Source organism: Cherax quadricarinatus, chromosome 79 (assembly GCF_038502225.1).
Source record: "Cherax quadricarinatus isolate ZL_2023a chromosome 79, ASM3850222v1, whole genome shotgun sequence".
NCBI lineage: Eukaryota > Metazoa > Arthropoda > Malacostraca > Decapoda > Parastacidae > Cherax > Cherax quadricarinatus.
Window position 1 is genome coordinate 2,517,463 of NC_091370.1, and position 22,303 is coordinate 2,539,765.

Genomic DNA, 22,303 nt, shown 5'->3' on the forward strand with positions numbered 1-22,303 from the left:
GAAGTCATGTTTTAACATAGAACTTTTGTAGCATATGAACTCACATGTAAAAGTTGTGTTTTTACCACCAAACAACAATTGTAATACAACCACTACATCGAGGTATTATTATTATACCATTTAGCCCGTAAACGGTCCAAACGTATATTTACATTCACTACACCAGTGCCCCGAATATTTTGACAAATAAAAAAATCTTTTTTTTTATTGAAAAAAAGAGCACATTTTTCTAAGTGTTATAGGATAAAAAAAAAATTTAGTCAGTACTTATCGAGATATGAGGCCGCAAAGTTGGCACTTGGCGATCACCTGACGGCAACATGGAGAGCTGCCGCTAGCAAAAGTGTTGCCAATATACCTTTTTTTCTATTTTTCATATTATTTTATATAATTTTTGTGTTCTAATAATTACAATTTATAGTAGTTCTTGTCATTTCATAACCAATCTTTGTTCTGACATGAGTATTAGGTACTGAAATTGTACTCACATTGTCACAAACACACTGACAGGTGGACATTTACACCTGCCTTGGCCATTTACTATTGTCTTGGAATATATACAAAGTATTTATATGTTCCAGCAATGCTTTGGATATGTGGAAGTACAGTGGTCCCTCAATAATCATCCTTAATCTGTTCCTGGAAGTGGGACTATTATCGAAATAGACGATTTTTGAATCAATTTTCCCCATAAGAAATAATGTAAATACAATTAATCCATTCCTGACACCCAGAAGTATTAAAACAAAAAAATTTTTTACATGAAATATAGATGTACATAAACAATACAATGGGACATGATGAATGAAACATTAACAGCATAACACTTACCTTTATTGGCGATTCTTCTTAGTGTATGGAAGACTGGAGGAGGAGAGAGATTGAATTACTGTTTGGAAGGGGAATCCCCTTCCATCAACACCTCAGGTACCAAGTGCTTTTCTGGGGTTACTTCTCTTCTCTGTTTCTTAATGCCACTAGGACCAGCTTGAGAGCCACTGGAGTCCTGTCTTGCAAAAAAACTGTCCAGAGAGCTCTGTTTCTGGTGTCACTTTAAAGCTTCCCTAAAAGGGCCAAGACTCTGTCACTGTACAAGTTGCCGATATGACTTGCAACAGCCTTCTCAGGGTGATGTTTCTCCATAAATCTTTCCATCCTACCCCACATTTCACAAATCTCCTTAATTTCTGAAGAAGGCACCTTCTTCCATTTCTCTTCCTCCTCCTCTGCAGCAAGATTCTGAGCTGCGATTTGTTGCCGTTCCTGCTGAAGCTCTTGCAGCTCCTCAGTGGTTAGCTCTTAGTTGTGGTCCTCCACCAACTCTTCCACATCCTCCAAACTCACATCCAACCCCATGGAACTCCCCAATGCCACAATAGAGTTCACAACTGACATAGGCTCATCAGGGTCAGCCCCAAACCCTTCAAAATCCCTCTTGTGGATACAATCTGGCCACAAGTTTCTCCAAGCAGAGTTCAAAGTCCTGGTAGTCACTCCCTCCCAAGCCTTACCTATAAGGCTTATGCAATGGAGAATACTGAAGTGTTCTTTCCAAAATTCTCATAGGGTCAAGTGAGTGTCTGAGGTCACATTAAAGCACCTTTCAAACATTGCTTTGGTGTTGAGTTTTTTAAAGTTTGAAATGACCTGCTGGTCCATGGGCTGGAGGAGAGGAGTGGTATTCGGGGGTAAGAACTTTACTGTGATGAACCCAAACTCCTTCTGAATTAGGCCATCCAAGTTTGAAGGATGAGCAGGTGCATTGCCCATTACTAGGAGGCACTTGAGATCCAATTTCTTTTCCAGGAGGTAATTCCTCACACTAGGGCCAAACACTTCATTGAACCACTCGACGAAAATTTCCCTCGTGACCCATGCCTTATTGTTAGATCTCCAAAACACACACAATTTACTCTTCATAACATTGTTTTTCTTGAACACTCTGGGATTTTCAGAATGGTACACTGGTAACGGCTTCACTTTGAAATCCCCACTAGCATTAGCATAGAACATGAGCGAACATAGGCTTGTGTCCTGGCAGTGCCTTTTCCTCCTGAGTAATGAAGGTCCTCTTTGGCATTTTCTTCCAAAAGAGGCCTGTTTCGTCACAATTGAACACTTCTTCAGGTTTCAGTCCTTCAGCCTCTATGTACTCCTTGAATTCATGCACATATTTTTCAGCCGCTTTTTGGTCCGAACTGGCAGCCTCACCATGCCTTATCACACTGTGTATGCCAGTATGCTTCTTAAATCTCTCAAACCAGCCTTTGCTGGCCTTAAATTCACTCACATCATCACTAGTTGCAGGCAATTTCTTTACCAAATCGTCATGCAACTCCCTAGACTTTTCACAAATTATCGATGTCATAAGACTACCTCCTGCTAATTGTTTCTCATTTATCCACACCAATAATAACTTCTCAACATCTTCGAGTACTGGTGATCTCATTTTTGTCAGCATATTTACCCCCTTTGCAACAACAGCGTCCTTGATTTCCTTTTTCTTGGCTATGATGGAAGATATGGTTGTACGGGATTTGTGATACATCCTGGCCAGTTCGCCCACACGTACGCCACTTTCATATTGTTCAATGATGTTTTTTTTTAAATTCAATCGTATTTCTCACCTTCTTTACCAAAGGCCTGGCACTAGGAGCTTTCTTTGGAGCCATGGTAGCTTATTTAGCACTTGCAAGCACTAAAATGAATGGAATATTATGAAATATTTCGTATGAACAAGTGAGGGGACCGTCGCTCACTGGTAAACAATGGCACACTGGCTAGGAAGGGAGGCTGAGGCGGCCCAGTGCGTGAGTACGCGTCCTGGACGAAGGACGATTAGCAAGTAAACGGACCATTTGCGAGCCAATGTCTGGACGAGAATAACGCGACGATTTCCGAAAAGGATGACTATCGAGCCAAACGATTATTACTGAGGGACCGTCTTTCTAATATGGTGCTCCTCACCCGGTTTGTTTACATTCTCCGTGAGCACATTTCTCTGTTATGTCTGGAAACTTTCCAAAATTTCAAGTGTTTTAAGGTTATTGCATATTTTATATGTACTCTGATAATTATACTTATGAGTACCTGTACCTAAATATACTTACACACCGTGTTGGCATGCACGAACATATTAAAATTACTAAGAGTCTCTCTACTCTTGAAGATGCCATAAGAATAATAAGAATAAGAATAAGAATAATAATAATCCCTTGGGCGCATTAAATGTCATATACATGTATTACATTAATATAGACATTTCCATTATTCCATCTAAGATATTTTTTCAAAATTATACAAGAAACATGTTACATAACACAAACATGATACATACACCCACAGTAAAAAAATTGACATAAATATGTGTTTAGAAAGCAGCTTGCAGGAGTGTTGGAAGAATTACGTTTTCACTAGTCCAACACCAGTTACTGGAGGATAACTGTAGAAAAACATTCCTTTCATATGCCTTCACTCTATCTATAGCTATTCATGACCCTTGTGGGTTTAGTGCTTCTTTTTTATTATGATTATAATAATAATATCATTCACTCTAAAACTGGTGTGTTGCATGAGAATGGGAGAGTTGCTGTTTATTTATTCTTCTGTACACAATGTAAGAGTATTTGTATAGTGAGGTAATTAAAATAAAAAAAAATATTGGGAGGTAAAAGTTTCACAAACTCTTACAAACGTACGTGAATGAACTAAAATTGGATATGTATTAATACAGTGGAACCTCAAAATTCAAACATATCACATATCAAACGTTTCGAAAATAGAACCCTTTTTTCGAACCAACTTTCTCCCTATTATCAAACGCGCCCCTATTTTCAGACCGCCGGGTACCAGACCTGTCCGCCAGCCCGCTCTGTCCACATCCCCGCACAGGTGCCATGAGGCAGTCTGGCTTTGCTTATGCTTGAGTGAACACTAACCTTTGCTCTCATTCAAACATTTTACAATTATTTCAATGTGTTTAGTGCTTGTGGAACTGTGAAATAAGCTACCATGGGCCCAAAGAAACTTGCTAGTGGTACCCCTGTGGTAAAGAAAGTGAGAAACACCATAGATGTGAAGAAGGAAATAATACAGAAGTGGAATGAAGTCCAAATGTTTGTGGAGAAGTACCACCCAGAGCAAGCTGAAATAAGCCATCTTTGCAACAAGTTCAGTGACAGAACCATGTCCCATTTTAGGGAAATCTTAAAGAGGCATAAGAAACAGAGGACTGTGGACAGTTATTTTGTGAGACAGGGGTCCAGTGACTCTCAAGCTGGTCCTAGTGGCATTAAAAGACAGGGAAGTAACCCCAGAGAGGGCTTTGATACCTGAAGTCCTCATGGAGGGGGATTCTCCTTCCAAACACTAACCCCAACTCCCTCTCTCCTCTTCCCTATCTTCCAGATGCCATTACCAATCTTCAATAAAGTAAAAATGTTATTTTATATATATTTTTTTTTCAACAAGTCGGCCGTCTCCCACCGCAGCAGGGTGACCCAAAAAAGAAAGAAAATACCCAAAAAGAAAATACTTTCATCAGCATTCCACACTTTCTCCTCACTCGCACATAATCACTGTTTTTGCAGAGGTGCTCAGAATACAACAGTTTAGAAGCATATACGTATAAAGATACATAACATATCCCTCCAACCTGCCAATATCCCAAAGCCCTCCTTTAAAGTGCAGGCATTGTACTTCCCATTTCCAGGACTCAAGTCCGGCTACATAAAAATAACTGGTTTCCCTGCATCTCTTCACTAAATATTACCCTGCTCACACTCCAACAGCTCGTCAGGTCCCAAATACCATTCATCACCATTCACTACTGTCTAACATGCTCAAGCACGCTTGCTGGAAGTTCAAGTCCCTCGCCCACAAAACCTCCTTTACCCCCTCCCTCCAACCTTTTCAAGGACGACCCCTATCCCGCCTTCCTTCCCCTACAGATTTATATGCTCTCCATTTTATTCTACTTTAATCCATTCTCACTAAATGACCAAACCACCTCAACCCCTCTTCAGCCCTCTGACTAATATGTACTTTTATTAACTCCACACCTTCTCCTAATTTCCACACTCCAAATTTTCTGCATAATATTCACACCACATATTGCCCTTAGACAGGATATCTCCAATGCCTCCAACCGCCTCCTCGCTGCAGCATTTACAACCCAAGCTTTACACCCATACGAGAGTGCTGGTATTACTATACTTTCATACATTCCCTTCTTTGCCTCCATAGATAACGTTTTTTGTCTCCATGTATACCTCAGCACACCACTTGCCTTTTTTCCTTCATCAATTCTATGATTAACCTCATCCTTCATAAATCCATCCGCTGACACATCAACTCCCAAATATCTGAAAACATTAATTTCTTCCATACTCCTCCTCCTCCCCAATTTGATATCCAATTTTTCTTTATCTAAATCATTTGATACCCTCATCACCTTACTCTTTTCTAAGTTCACTTTCAACTTTCTACCTTTACACACATTCTCAAACTCATCTACTAACCTTTGCAATTTTTCTTTAGAATCTCCCATAAGCACAGTATCATCAGCAAAAAGTAACTGTGTCAATTCCCATTTTGAATTTGATTCCCCATAATTTAATCCCACCCCTCTCCCGAACACCCTAGCATTTACTTCTTTTACAACCCCATCTATAAATATATTAAACAACCATGGTGACATTACACATCCCTGTTTAAGACCTACTTTTACCGGGAAGTATTCTCCCTCTCTTCTACACACCCTAACCTGAGCCTCACTATCCTCATAAAAGCTCTTTACAGCATTTAGTAACTTACCACCTATTCCATATACTTGCAACATCTGCCACATTGCTCCTCTATCCACTCTATCATATGCCTTTTCTAAATCCATAAATGCAATAAAAACTTCCCTACCTTTATCTAAATACTGTTCACATATATGCTTCAATGTAAACACTTGATCTACACATCCCCTACCCACTCTGAAGCCTCCCTGCTCATCTGCAATCCTACATTCTGTCTTACCTCTAATTCTTTCAATTATAAGCCTACCGTATACTTTTCCTGGTATACTCAGTAAACTTATTCCTCTATAATTTTTACAATCTCTTTTGTCCCCTTTCCCTTTATATAAAGGGACTATACATGCTCTCCGCCAATCCCTAGGTACCTTCCCCTCTTTCATACATTTATTAAACAAAAGTACCAACCACTCCAACACTATATCCCCCCCTGCTTTTAACATTTCTGTCATGATCCCATCAGTTCCAGCTGCTGTACCCCCTTTCATTCTACGTAATGCCTCACGTACCTCCACCACACTTACATTCTGCTCTTCTTCACTCCTAAAAGATGGTATACCTCCCTGGCCAGTGCATGAAATTACCGGCTCCCTTTCTTCCTCAACATTTAAAAGTTCCTCAAAATATTCTCGCCATCTACCTAATACCTCCCTCTCCCCATCTACTAACTCCCCTACTCTGTATTTCTATTAATTCTTATGGGAAATATTGCTTCAATTTTCAGACTTTTCGAATTTAGAACTAGCTCCTGGAACAGATTAAGTTAGAAATTTGAGGTTCCACTGTACGTGTTTATTTTGCCTGACTGATTGATCACCCACCATCCATTCAGTTTGTGTTTTTACATTGTCTGAACTCCATGTATCTTGTTCTCTCTCATTTACTATTTCGTTAACTTAGCTCTCACTGATGATGGCATCTCAGCTTAGTTGTGATAAACAGAGGAGTCATAAGCCTCTTACTTTACGTGTCAAGTTAAAAATGATTAAACTTAGTGAAATGACTTTTTTGAGTTGTACACATATGCTGCTATGTATGATACTCTATGTAACTGTATTTTTTTTTTTAACAAGTCGGCCGTCTCCCACCGAGGCAGGGTGACCCAAAAAAAAAGAAAGGAAATCCTCAAAAAGAAAATACTTTCATCATCATTCAACTCTTTCACCTCACTCACACATAATCACTGTTTTTGCAGAGGTGCCCAGAATACAACAGTTTAGAAGTATATACGTATAAAAATACACAATATACTAACTTACTAACAAATGTCGATGGCTGAGATAGCACATAAGCTTGGTTTGACTCATCAAACAGTTAGTACAGTTGTGAACAATAAGGAGAAAATGTTGCAGGTATACACAAAAACAGTTACATAGATTATTATATATAGCAGCATATGTGTAGAGAACCTAGGATAACCCAAAAATGCCAAAGTGACTTATTGCTGACATGGAAAAACTTTTACACTGCCACTCACCTCTCACACATTCATATTAATATTTTAAGGAAAGTAACAAGTGTACTGTGTGTGTATGGGGGAACCCCGAATATTGGCCGCTGCATTTACCAGCCGATTCGTATTTAGGCCTGCTTTTGGGCAGAAATTTTGCTCCGTATTTCGGCCAGTGCCTCGTAAATCATCCGTATCAATACGCATCAGCCCACCTCCGCTGGGACACCACGTGTAGGTGAGTCAGTCTCCCTGTGTCTCTTGGTGAATGAGTATATACTCCGTGCAGTCATCCAAACATTTCCATAAAATCCATTGGTTTTTGTGCTTCTTTGTTAAGTGCAACTGTGAAATAAACCACAATGGGCCCAAAGAAAGTTCAGAGTGCCAGCCCTTTGGTAAAGAAAGTGAGAAACACAATGGAATTTAAGAAAGAGGTTATTGAAAAATATGATAGTGGTGCTCGAGTGCTAGAACTGCCAGGATGTATGAGAAATCCAAATCAACAATCACTTCCATCCTGGCAAAGAAAGTAAAAAACAAGGAAGCTAATGTTGCAAAAGGGAGTTTTGCAGGGAGGCAGGGAGTGTGGACAGGAGGCAGGGAGTGTAGCAGGCATGCAGGGAATGTAGCAGGCAGGGAGGGAAGTAACCCCAGAGAGGGCTTTGATACCTGAAGTCCTTATGGAGGGGGATTCCCCTTCCAAATAATAATCAGTCCTCCCTCTCTCCTCCCCCCTGTCTTCCATAAGCCAACAAGAGTCTTCAATAAAGGTATGTAATAGTGACTCAAATGTTCATTTATTAATTTTATTTAGTTCTCATTGTTTTGTGTATATAAAACTGTAATTAATCTTTAAAAAATGTACTTTTTTTTTAATTATTTTTGGGTGTATGGAACGGATTAATTGTATTTACATTAATTCTTATGGGAAATATTGCTTCAAATTTAGGCAGTTTCGAATTTAGGCCAACCTTCTGGAACAGATTATGGCCGATCTTCGGGGTTTCACTTTTTATTGAGGTTTTTAATGCCTAGTTCTACTGCTAACTTATTGTATGTTAGTGTAAACTTGTTATCTAGCATTTATATGCATTTATAAGTGGAAAAAAGGGTGTACCACTTAATGGTGATTTCCGCTTTACGGCGGTAGCCTGGAACCTAACCTGCCATATAAGTGGGGCCCTACTGTATATTTTTTTAACAAACAGTAATACAGCACTCTAAGTAGATGATAATTACCAAGTTGTGAAAATTCTTCTTAATGCTGCGTAACATGCCAGGATAAGTAGGTCGAAGAAGTTCTCCTGTCGATGATGGCCACTTGCGGTAGGCTTTGTCAGTTTCAATGTTGTTCATCCACATAATGGCTGAGTCACGGATATCAATACCATATTCTTGGGTACTTTCAGTAACATCCAAGTGCAACAAGGTGCTTAAAGATTCTCCACGGACACCTGTGAACAAAGTTAATATACAGTAATTTAGGCACAACTACAACAGACCACCACCTTTTGCACCTCCACCTATTGTACTTCCACCTGTTCACAATACCTTTTTTATACAATCATAGCATTTTCACTCTTTTATACAATCACAGCATTTTTCACTTTCAAATGTTTATAAAAGCCAGATAACACATTTACACTATCATATATAAAGTAAGCAAAAGAGCTAGACCTAAAAAATGCATATACAGTACAAAACTTCACTACCCTAAAATATTTTCATCTTTAACTCTTAACCCTTTCAGGGTCCGTCCCGTAGATCTACGGCTTTACGTTCAGGGACCAAACAGTAGATCTACGCCAAAATTCTAGCGATGTCAAATTTAGCGCGAGAAGGCTGGTAGGCCTACATCTGAGAGAATGGGTCTGGGTGGTCAGTGTGCACACCATAGAAAAAATCTTGACGCCCACATGGCATTGTGGGAACGCCGGCAAAGTAGCTTTGTTCATTGTGCCTGGCAGCAAGGAAGCTCTCACTCCCCACTCACTCTCCGGGTGAATTCTGACTCTCCTCTTCACAACTTACAGTTCTAAGACTGATGGAAGTGGAGATGAAGATGAATTCTATGGTTTTGAACCATATGGTACCATTGTGCCATATGGTACAATAGTACCATATGGTACAATGGTGCCATGTCATACAATGGTATCATATGGTACAATGGTATCGTATGGTAGAGTGGTACCAAATGGTACAATGTACCATATAGTACATTGTACCACATGGTACATTATACCATATGGTACCATATGGTACAGGGTACCATATGGTACCATATGGTACAGGGTACCATATGGTACAGGGTACCATATGGTACAGGGAACAGGGACCCTAATGGAAATAAGTTTGTCTGACTTTTTTGGGTTATCCTAGGATCTCCAAACATATGCTGCTAAGTATGACATTCTATGTAACTTTATTTGTGTATAACTAAATAAACTTACTTATGATGTCACATGCACTTGAGTAAATTTATTCAGGTGTACAGAAATACAATTACATAGATTATCATACATAGCAGCATACGTACAAAATCCTAGGATAACCCAAAAAAAGTCAGGGTGACTTATTTCCATAGTTATCCCTGTATCTGTACCATATGGTGTCCTGTACTGTATGGTACCCTGTACCATATGGTACCCTGTGCCATATGGTACCCTGTGCCATATGGTACCCTGTGCCATATGGTACCCAGTACCATATGGTACTCTGCACCATATGTTATCCTGTACTGCATGGTACCCTATACCATATAGTACAATGTACCATATGGTACCCTGTAACATATGATACTGTGTACCATATGGTCAATAGGTGTTGGTGGCATGAGACACCAGCCAAGACTGAGTGGCGACACAAGCTAACTACTGACTCCGCAGTTTCCGAGACAAAGTGCTTTGTCATCCACCTCAAGGAACACGTCAAGTTCCTGTACACTTGTAAATATATAATAGAACATCACTAATATACAACATTTTTGCATATTTTTGTTGAAAACAACTATTGTAAACAAAATAATAATGAAAATATTAGTGTCTTTGTGTTGAATACAACAGTACTATATGGTACAATTCAATTCAATTCAAAGTTTATTCTCTATAAGGATTACAATGCTGAGTTTACAGAATTTGGTTATTGTATTGTTTACATGTAGTAAAATAATAATTACAGAGTGTACCACTAGAACACCTAGCATGGCTAGGCATTTCGGGCAGACTTAAATTAAATCTTAAGTTTAAAATATTACAAAATTATGAGGTAAGTTGGTATTATGGCTAAGTGACTAAATACTAGTTTGTGAGTTTAGCAATGTGAATGCTTTTGATTTGGCACTATACATAGTTTCAGTATTGGAGTATCACAGGCCAACTTATGACTAGTTAAGATTCATTATTTTGAGATTGAGATTGATATTTCTGTTTATGGTCAAATGGGTGAGTGAGTGCAAGTGTTAACTACCAGGTGGTATTCGTGTAATTAGTTGACAGGGTGTATCAGGGAGATAAGATGTTTTCTGATGGTAGTTTTGAAGGTGATGAATGTGTCTGCAGTTTTAGAATTTTCAGGTAGGGTGTTCCAGATTTTAGGGCCTTTGACATACATTGAATTTTTGTAAAGGTTTAGTCGGACACGGGGAATGTCATAGAGATGTTTGTGTCTGGTATTGTGCCTGTGGGTTTTGTCGCAACTATCAAGAAAGCGTTTTAGGTCAAGGTTAATATTGGAATTTAAGGTCCTGTAGATGTAGATTGCACAGTAGTAAGTATGGATGTACTGAACAGGGAGTAAGTTTAGATCTATGAAGAGTGGGTCAGTGTGTTGCCAGGGATGGGATTTAGTGATTATTCTTACTGCGGCTTTTTGTTGGGTTATTATTGGCTTTAGGTGTGTTGCTACAGTTGAACCCCAAGCACATATAGCATAGGTGAGGTATGGATATATAAGTGAATGGTATAGTGTGAGAAGGGCAGTTTGCGGCACGTAGTATCGTATCTTGGAGAGGATCCCAACCGTTCTGGATACATTTTTGGTTATGTGTTGGATATGGGTGCTGAAGTTCAGGTTGTTGTCGAGGTATAGGCCTAGGAATTTGCCCTCATTATGCCTGGCAATTAGAGTGTTGTCGATCTAGAAATCAATACAGATATTGACGAATGTATTAATAATTTTCTAAAAAAGACTCAATACCTCTATAACAAGCACTGCCCTAAAAAAACTAAGCAGATGACAGCTAAGAGACTGAACAGTCCCTGGCTAACACCCAGCATTCTCAAATCCATAAATACAAAACACCAATATGAAAAACAGTACAGAATGGGTCACATAACCAGAGACCAAACAAAACGTTACTCGTCAATCCTAACCAGCCTGATAAGAAGGGCAAAAAAATTGTATTATGAGAACAGATTATCCAACTTACGAGGTGATATAAAAAAGACCTGGAAAACCCTATCAGAAATTCTGGGAACAAAAAAGATATCACGAAATAGCGAAATAAAATTAGCAAAATCAGATGAACCCCAAACCAACAGAAACAGCAAACAGACTCAATGATTTCTTCTCCACTATAGGACAAAACCTTGCCAATCCCAAGCTCAGATACCCCACCAAATGACTACCTCACCGGCAACTAAACACACTGTTCCTAGCTCCGACTTACGAAGTCTCCCTTATTATCAACGGGCAGGAGATTTAAATACCTTACCACCCTTTATATACAAAAAAGTGTCAAAGTGCTATCACCAATCATTGCAACACTCTTTAACAAATCCATTGAATCCTCCACCTTCCCTACAGTACTCAAAATAGCAAGGGTCAGATCCACAAAGGAGGAGACCAAACAGAGTTGAATAACTATAGGCCAATATCCAACTTACACCCTCTCTCAAAAATCTTCGAAAAATTAATTCATAAACGAATCTACTCCTACCTTATCTCCCAAAACATACTCAACCCCTGCCAATTTGGATTCAGGCCTAAAAAAATACTAATGAGCTATTATACACATGCTAGGCAATAGAGAAAAAAGAAGTCCCACTGGGGATCTTCATTGACTTACGTAAAGCTTTTGATACAGTTGACCATACTTGCTCCACGTAAAATTATCACACTATGGTATAAGAGGGCACTCCCTCAACTACCTCAAGTCATACCTCAGCAACAGAAGCCAATATGTGTACGCAAATGGGGCAAACTCTTCTGCACAACCAATTACAGTTGGTGTCCCACAGGGAAGTGTCCTTGGCCCTCTTCTCTTTCTCCTATACATAAATGACCTACCAAATGCTTCTCAATTACTCAAACCCACACTATTTGCTGATGACACAACATACGTCTTCTCCCACCCGAGCCCAGTCACGCTAGCCAATACTGTAAATACCGAATTACAGAAAATATCTACCTGGATGAGTACTAACAAACTTACACTAAACATTGACAAAACCTACTTCATTCAGTTTGGTAACAGAGCTACAGATGTCCCTCTTAACATAATGATAAACGGATCACCTATCACAAAGCTAACAGAGGGAAAATTCTTAGGAATCCACCTTGATAATAGACTCAAATTTCATACACATATACAACAAATTTCTAAGAAAATTTCCAAGACTGTAGGCATACTATTGAAGATACGGTACTATGCTCCACAGTCAGCCCTCCTGGCCCTATATCACTCTCTTATTTACCCCTATCTCACCTATGGAATTTGTGCATGGGGCTCAACAACAAGTAACCATCTCAGACCACTAATTACCCAACAAAAGGCTGCAGTTAGAATGATAACAAATTCTCACTACAGGCAGCACACTCCACCAATATTCAATACACTCAACCTACTCACCATACAAAACATCCATACTTATTACTGCACCTATTACATACATAGAACACTCAACTCTGATATTAACCCTCCCCTCAAACATCTCCTTGCCAACCTCAACAGAACACATGACCATAACACAAGGCACAGATCACTCTTTGATATTCCTCGTGTCCATCTCACGCTATGCAAAAACTCAATGCACATAAAAGGCCCTAAAATCTGGAATTCATTACCTGTTAATATAAAAGAAACACTACCTGTTTATAAATTCAAGTCTCTTCTCAAAGATCACTTACTCACCCAAAACCAAATAAATACTGAATAACTGAACCTTATAAATTGTATATCTTAAATGTTTCTCACAATTATATCACATAAATGTTAAACCTAAAACCCAATCTAACTTTATTATTTTTTAAATTCACTACCTAACAGAATACTCCATTCTACTGAATTTACAACAATGCATGCAACCATATGACCTGTCTTTGTAATACTCACTTGTGCTTTATAGTAATCAGTTTACATTAATGTTTTTCACTGATTTCATCATTGCTTAGTTAATCTTAAGTTAATTTTAAGCCAGCCCGTAATGCTATGCATAGTATAAGTGGCTTTGGCATGCTGCTCTTATCTGTATTTTTTTTTTTTGTACCTCTGTAAGTGTGCTCAAATTATAAATAAATAAATAAATAAATAAATAAATGTTAATTTGCGCATCTCCTGCTCTGCTACCAAACATAATGTTGTAGGTTTTGTCAGTGTTAAGCATAAGTTTATTGGCTGTCATCAAAGTCGATATTTTGATCAGCTCCTCATTAACAATGGTGTTGAGGGTGGCAAGATTAGGGTGAGAGATGACATAAGTCGTGTCGTCAGCAAAGAGAATGGGGTTCAGGTGTTGAGATACATTTGGAAGATCATTGATGTATATGAGGAAGAGCAGGGGACCAAGGACACTTCCCTGCGGAACTCCAGTATCAAGTGGCTGTGTTGTTGATGCTGTGCCTTTAATGGTGACATATTGATACCTATTAGTAAGGTAAGATTTGAAATATGCAAGCGCATGGCCTCTTATACCATAATGGTCAAGTTTGTGGAGTAGGATGCCGTGGTCTACTGTGTCAAAAGCTTTTCTTAGGTCAATAAAAATTCCTAGTGGACATTCCTTATTTTCCAATGCTGTGTAAAGCAGATCTAGCATTTTTATGATTGCATCGTTAGTGCTTTGAACCATATGGTATCACTGTACTGTATGGTACAATGTACCATATGGTACCATTGCATCATATGGTACCATATGGTACCATTACACCATATGGTACCAGAAGGCACCATTGCACCATATGGTACCATTGTATCATATGGTACCATTGTACCAAATGGTGCCATTGTATCATATGGTACCACTGTATCATATGGTACCATTGTATCATGTGCCATTATACCATATTGTACCATATGGTACTATATGGTACCATTGTATTCAACACAATAACCGTACTAAAATTTTCATCATTTTGTTTACAATAAACTTGTAAACAAGTTTTGTAAGCAATATAATGATAAACAAATTAGTGCAGTTATTGTGTTGAATACAATGAGTGTACACTTATACAATATACATTATACTGGTCTCACAGGCCACAAATGTTATTAGAAAAAGAAAAAAATTAGAAAAGAAAAGAAAAAAGTATAAAAAACGAAAAATAAAAAAATGGGATTTTGCGGAAGTCACTGATGTTGCCGCCACCCGGTCATTTTGGGTCAACTTCCCGCCGCTGTATCTCGGTAAGTACTTATCAGAAAAAAAAAATTTTTTTATCTTATTACCTTTTTTTTTTTTTTTTTTTTTTTTTTTTTTCAAAATTTCTTGGACACTGGAGCACCACTTCAGATTTTGGCCTTGGACCCTGAAGGGGTTAAGAACCTACTCCCAAATCTATATACAGGTCCGCCATCACAAATCCGGCAATCAGTTATTCGGTTCCTTCAGTTATTCGGCACTAATTTTGGCTAGCATAATTTCAAATTTCCAGGGTCACCACACCAACCTGCTGGTACTGTTTGGTGGCGCTACTTGCTGCATAAGTCATTCCAATTTCTTTTTCTCCATTTATTGTTTTATCCTGCTTACTTCTCAGCCATTAGCGGCCACTTAGCGGTATATTTTTCTATGGTTGTTATGGTTATATTCTCATTTTTTCGGTCTCATTTGATAGAATGAAAGATATTTTACAGAAATAGATATGATTTTGATTGCTTTCATGACGAAAAGTACCTTGAAATTGCGCTCACAGTAGCGAAAATGTTCTATTCTTTAGAGAAGCTCATGAGTAAACAAATGACGTCACCATCCAATAATTGTCCACCTGCCAGTCCAATACGGAGTCAATAATGGCTTGACATTATTTATACAATTATTACAATAATGCAGCAGTCTGCATAACAGTAAATCTTCTATTTTTTTGTGAATAAAAATTCCAAATGAAAAGCAAGAGTAATATAAGAGGGGCCTGTAGCCGTGACTAATGAACAGAGAAAATGTCATTTTAGTGCCAGGAATGTCTGCATTGTTTATTCTGGACCCTATTTTGAAATTGGCATCTGTTGAAATTTGTGTGAAATTGGCCAAATTGCCAATTTCTGACCACTTTATTGGGTAGTTGAAATAAGTGAATGGGCAGTTTCTTGTACTCAGTTGACAGACTAGAAGTAAATAAGTTCATTCAGGTATACACAAATACAGTTACATAGATTATCATACATAGCAGCGTATGTATAGAGAACCTAGGATAACCCAGAAAAGTCAGACAAAGTGACTTATTTCCAGTACCTGGCTTGGGCTTGCCATATATGATATTTGGTAAATATGTGGTGTGAATATAATGCAGAGAATTCGTAGTTTGGAAGTTAGGAGGAGGTGCGGGATTACCAAAACTGTTGTCCAGAGGGCTGAGGAAGGGTTGTTGAGGTGGTTCGGACATGTAGAGAGAATGGAGCGAAACAGAATGACTTCAAGAGTGTATCAGTCTGTAGTGGAAGGAAGGCGGGGTAGGGGTCGGCCTAGGACGGGTTGGAGGGAGGGGGGTAAAGGAGGTTTTGTGTGCGAGGGGCTTGGACTTCCAGCAGGCATGCGTGAGCGTGTTTGATAGGAGTGAATGGAGACAAATGGTTTTTAATACTTGACGTGCTGTTGGAGTGTGAGCAAAGTAACATTTATGAAGGGATTCAGGGAAACCGGCAGGCCGGACTTGAGTCCTGGAGATGGGAAGTACAGTGCCTGCACTCTGAAGGAGGGGTGTTAATGTTGCAGTTTAAAAACTGTAGTGTAAAGCACCCTTCTGGCAAGACAGTGATGGAGTGAATGATGGTGAAAGTTTTTCTTTTTCGGGCCACCCTGCCTTGGTGGGAATCGGCCGGTGTGATAATAAAAAAAAAAAAAAAAAAAAATCATATATGAAGGAGGGGAGTTAATGTTGCAGTTTAAAAACTGTAGTGTAAAGCACCCTTCTGGCAAGACAGTGATGGAGTGAATGATGGTGAAAGTTTTTCTTTTTCGGGCCACCCTGCCTTGGTGGGAATCGGCCAGTGTGATAATAATAATAATAATAATAATAAATAAAAAAAAAAATTTCTCGGTTGTTTGTTGGGCTATCTCATTGAAACTTGGGCAATGTATGATGGAAAGATGCTTCTTAACATACAACAAAAATAAAAAATACGGACGATAAATAAGGGAGTTAACTTCTCAGCCATTAGCCGCCTCTTTGCAGTATATTTTCATATGGTTTTTATGGTTGTATTCTCATTTTTTTGGACTCATTTGATAGAATGGAAGATATATTACAGAAATATACGTGATTTTGATTGCTTTCATGACGAAAAGTACCCTGAAATTGAGCTCAAAGTAGCGGAAATGTTTGATTTTTGCAGATGTTCAATGAACTGTGTAAGTCAAGTTGGCTAATTTTATTAAGTGTATTCTAACCTAACCACTGTAATCCGGCAAACTCAGTAATCCAGCACACTACAGGTCCCAATGATGCCGGATATGTGATGGAGGACCTGTACTGCCATTATATATTAGAGTGAGAGATATAGAAGTGCAAAATACTGTATACCCAGTGAAAAGCAGGGGTGCCAAGTGAACAATAAAAGAGAACAATGTGTCAACATCATTGGTCCAAGACTGTTGAACTTGCTACCAGCAGATATCAGAGACATTGCTGCAACAAGCATGGAAGTTTTCAATAGGAAACTGGATCCCTACCACTGCCAAGTGCCAGATCAACCAGGCTGTGATGGCTATATTATCCAGGAGGCTGCCAACAAACCATTCACAAATATGGATCACACTACCTTGGTGAAAAACAGCTCATGTTGAAAAAAAAATTAAACCAAACTTTTGACAAAAGTTGTATGATCAAGAAAATCTGAATGGAACAAAATTCACAGATAATGAAACAATACACTTGCAAAAGAGCGCATTTGCACTGTGAATTCCTGGAAGAGGAATGCACTGCACATATAAACCAGCAGCATTTGTCCAACCAGCAGCATTTGTCCAGTAGCCATCACAGCACAGTGTTAAGCATGCAAGACTTGCATATGCTTAACACCACTTTTTGTTTAGTGAGTTACCTAATACACATGAACTTCTTTTGCAATTCTACTGGTGATAGTGTTATTTTTGCTTATCAAGAACAAGGACAGTGTCTCATGATACAAATCTTTGTTAGATGACAACCCGTTAACTGGTTAAGTAAACACTGGTCTATTGGGGGTAGTTTTATCCTCATTTAAAGATCACCATCTATTAATGGCTGGTGTCTACTGTTTATACAAGAGAAACACTAAGTAAACTGACCAAGTTTGTGAAGGCCTCCCATTACTCTCTCTTCAGTGCGGATATGGTCGAGCAGAGTGAAGATGTTGGTAAAGTCCATGTCGAGATGCATGCCATTAATGTAGAGTGCAGCATTTGAAGGATTCACCTCCATCTGTGAACTCAGCTGGTTCTGATTCTTTAGAATTTCTTTCTTCATTTTTTCATCCACCTGAAAATTTTAAATTAGTTTCAGGGCTATCTTAAATACAGATTTTAATATCATACATGTGTGCAAACTCTTCCTCTACCTCCTGATAGACCATTTTTACCTCTTAAGCTTCACTTAAAAAGGTAGGTAATTATCAGAGGAATAATACTGGAAAAAACTGACCCATGGCTCAGTCGGTAGCACACTCAGCTCACACACTGAGTGACTGGGGTTCGATCCCCAGTACAGGTGAAAACATTGGGCATGTTTCCTTACACTTGTTGCCCCTGTTCACCTAGCAGGAAACAGGTACCTGGGTGTTAGCTGACTGGCGTGGGTGGCATCCTGGGGGGTGGTAGTATACCTTAGATAGGGCTGGGCTTAGAAATAAGATGAGGTAGGATACCAGATCTTAACCTGTAAAATTTGTGTAAAAAAAAGACACTGTACTGTTAACATTTGAAAACATGACCACTAAATATGTGAATTCAGCAGAGATTAATAAATACTAATTCATCAGTGCTGAAAACTCCACTGAAAAATTCTAATTCATGAAAGGTTGGAAAGTGACACATGAAAAACCATGGAGTAACTTTTCCCACCGCCATAAACAATTGCTTTCTAAAAGTGAGGCCTAACTAACCCAATATGATAACCATATTTTGGTTATTATCATCACACAATCTTGTCTTTGGATATTAACCAAAGCACCAAAAAAAATAATAATAAAGCCTGAAGTGCTAAGAAGAAAATTAAGTGTGAAACTTATGGTTTCTAAGGAAACTAAGGTTTAAATATGCATCAAGGTGTGTAGTGAGGTGGGAGGAGAGTTCATTGAGGCTAGTAACCCATAATTACTCTGAAATTAACAGTCAATTACCTATTCCAGCTATATTTATATAATTGGATAAATTAATTGTTAACAATGTGTGAAAAAGTTATTAAATAAGAAGTCATGATCGTCATTGTGGCAGTTGGAGGTGTTGTGTTTGGGAGTTATGAGGACCACCATGGTAGTGCCATACTGACTCCTCTCCATTTTCTGTGGGAGGAATGCAACCAAAATTGAGTTAACAACAGATTTTGCCCAGGCCTTAGAAATTATAGGTGATGACAGTAAGTGATGGTGTCTAGTGGTGGTAGACAATGGTGCTGATACTGCCTAACACAGGATTGTACAGGGCTACATTAACCCTTTCCACATATCTGTGTATCAACAAGCAACAACAGAATTTAACCAATAAGCTATTGGTAAAGTACAGGTATGTCCAAGTGATGAATGTACTCACTTATTTGTGATTGCAAAGGTCAAGTCTTAGTTCCTGGCCTTGCCTCTCTGCTGGCAGCTACTTGGTTCACTCTCCCTCCTGGTTGCATGAGCCCTATCACATCAATTCTTGAAGATATGTATGGATCCTGCCTCTTGCCTCACTATTTAAGTCATTCTACATTTTGATCACACTTAGGCTAAAGAAGAATTTCCTAACCTTCCTGTTACTTGTTTGTTTATTTAACTTCGAGCTGTGATGTCATATACCAGAGACCCAGTTCTTAAACAGACTTGCACTGTTCACCCTGTTAATTCTTGTCAGTATTTTGTACATTGTCATCATGTCATCTCTGGTCCTTCTGTCCTCTAGTGTCACCAGGTTTAACTCTTTTTAACAATCCTCATAGCTCATACACCCTCAGCTCTGTGACCAGAATGCATAATTCATAGCACCTACAAATTTGCTGCAAGCAGGAAATTTATACCTATGCTTATGTGTACAGTATATAAAACATCCTGTCCGCACACAGCATGATGGAAACAGCTGCCCTCCCACCCTTCGTTAATCACTCCCACCATAACTAACCAATTTCTAACCTGCAATGGCACTAACAGTAAGGATAATGATCTGTGATGAATTTGTGTGTGTGTGAAGATGACACCAGGAATGCCAATAATACAGCTTCAAACCCTTCCAACTCCAGCACAATAAATTCCATCTTATCTGAAGCCTGATAATTACAATCACAATTTAGCATTAATTCCTCTTACTGAGAAGAAAATAAAGGATCAGAAGAGATGTATGTGCTCTCACCACAAGAAGACATTCACATGTACATTCAGGAAAGAAAACAGAGCTAGGTTCCCATTCAGCTTTGAACTTAAAAGGAGGAGCAACACTGCTAAGAACAAGAAATGGTTGGAAGAGACTAGACTCACGTGGCCAAACCAGAGAGAAGGGCATACCATAATAATAGGAAGTAAAACAGCATTGAACAGGGGATAGAGCAGAGCCCATAGCGACTTCAAAGGCTTGGGAATAAAATTACCTGAAAAGGAAAAAGATTTGGAGTCCACACAAAAGTGAGTGAGATCAAGAAAGACATCATTGGGTATAAAGTGATGAAGTAACCCTTCACTGGCCTTTACTCTCACAAGAAACTGGAGACCATCATCAAGAAGGACATTAGAGAAGAGGGACTCAGCATCTTACAGGTCAGATGTTGCTGAACACCTTCAGTGTGGACAATCAATTCTGATATAAACTCTGCTCTGAAACTCTTTCTTGATATCTGCAACACAACTCATAAATTATACCAACAATCATTTCAGCACACCCGCATCACTACACTAAAGTATACCACCATCACTACATCACCATCATCACTATTCTGTACCACTATTAGTACACAGCGCTACACTATCATAACACAAGACACAAAAATCTTTTTTGATATCTTGTGTCCTGCTCAAACTGTGTAAAAACTCAATTCACATAAAAGGGCCTAAAATCTGGAAACTCTCTGCCTAAAGAATCCAAAGGTTTTCTACCTAACAGCCACTTCAAAGCTACTGTTAAAAAGCACTGCCTTACTTGAATGTGAGCCTTCCAGCAATATACAATTAAACAAATCCTGAAACCTTCTGTCATTATATAATTCTCTCCATGTTTCTTCTTATTCCAGCTTTCCTTTCACTCCCATTTACTGCTAGTTAGTCATATACTATCTCATCTTCTGTATTAATTCAAGGAACTAGTATCACTCACACTGCCAAATTTGACAATTATTCCGTTTCATTGTAATTTTTATTTTCAACTTGAATTAAATTTAACCCTTAAACTGTTCAAATGTAGATCTACGTTTTTTCAACATTTGAAAGTATGTAAAAAAAGTAGATCTTTTTTTTTTTTACATTTGAAAATGTGTAAAAAAAACGTAGATCTACTTTTGGAGCACTACGCATGTGAATGTAGATCTGCTTGGACAGTTTAAGGGTTAAGTATAGTAAATGCTGAGAGTTGCTCAAAATGATTGTCATGCTATAGACCTTCACTTAATTTGGGTCTATGCAATAATACTGGATTTCCCTTCTTTAAAACATAAGCTGCTGTATTGATAATCCTTTTTTTTTTTTTTAACAAGTCAGCTGTCTCCCACCAACATATCCCTCCAAACTGCCAATATCCCAAACCCCTCCTTTAAAGTGCAGGCATTGTACTTCCCATTTCCAGGACTCAAGTCTGGCTATATAAAATAACCGGTTTCCCTGAATCCCTTAACTAAATATTACCCTGCTCACACTATTGATAATCCTACAAAGCATTATTTTTTCTTTCAGCATTAAAGCCATTTCCTGCCAAGGCAGAGTGACTCAAAAAAAGAAGAAACCTTATAAACTACTACTACTACTTTCTACATTTATTAATTTATACTGTGGACTAATATCACATTGATATTAAAAGAGGATAACATCAAAGATGCTTTCATAGACAACCTGGAAGCTTTCTACAACAGATGGGAACATAAAAAGTCTGGGCTGGATGGTACTGCCCTTGATGCTGGTCATGTAGACAGAAACTGTAAGGCTGGAAGTGATGTCCTGGTTGTCAGTAAATGTGGGGCTGATAGTGCTGTCCTGGTAGACAGTAATGGTGAAGCTGGAGATTTTGTCCAGGTAGTCAGGAATTGTACACAGGAGGGAATGCATATAAATGACCTCATGGGAGACAGGAGCCATAGTGGGAAATCAAGTGTAGTCAAAGATAAGATAAAACCAATATTGCAAACTAGAAATACCACAGGAAATAGCAAACAAGAGGACTCACTAGCAATAGTGAGGATATATTACCAAAAACAACTGGTGGGAGCTCCTTTGTTGGTGTTAGGAAGGATAGGAATAAGACAGGTA

General features: G+C 38.6%; 1 protein-coding gene across 1 annotated transcript in view; it reads right to left on the bottom strand.

Moving 5' to 3' along the window:
• LOC128702725 (UDP-glucose:glycoprotein glucosyltransferase 1) overlaps positions 1-22,303 on the bottom strand; it is a gene marked incomplete at its 5' end in the record, with an annotated part of 261,894 nt that overhangs the window by 213,810 nt on the left and 25,781 nt on the right. The window contains 2 exon segments of the mRNA XM_070101800.1: positions 8,494-8,708; positions 17,955-18,144. Coding sequence (XP_069957901.1) covers positions 8,494-8,708; positions 17,955-18,144 — 405 coding nt within the window.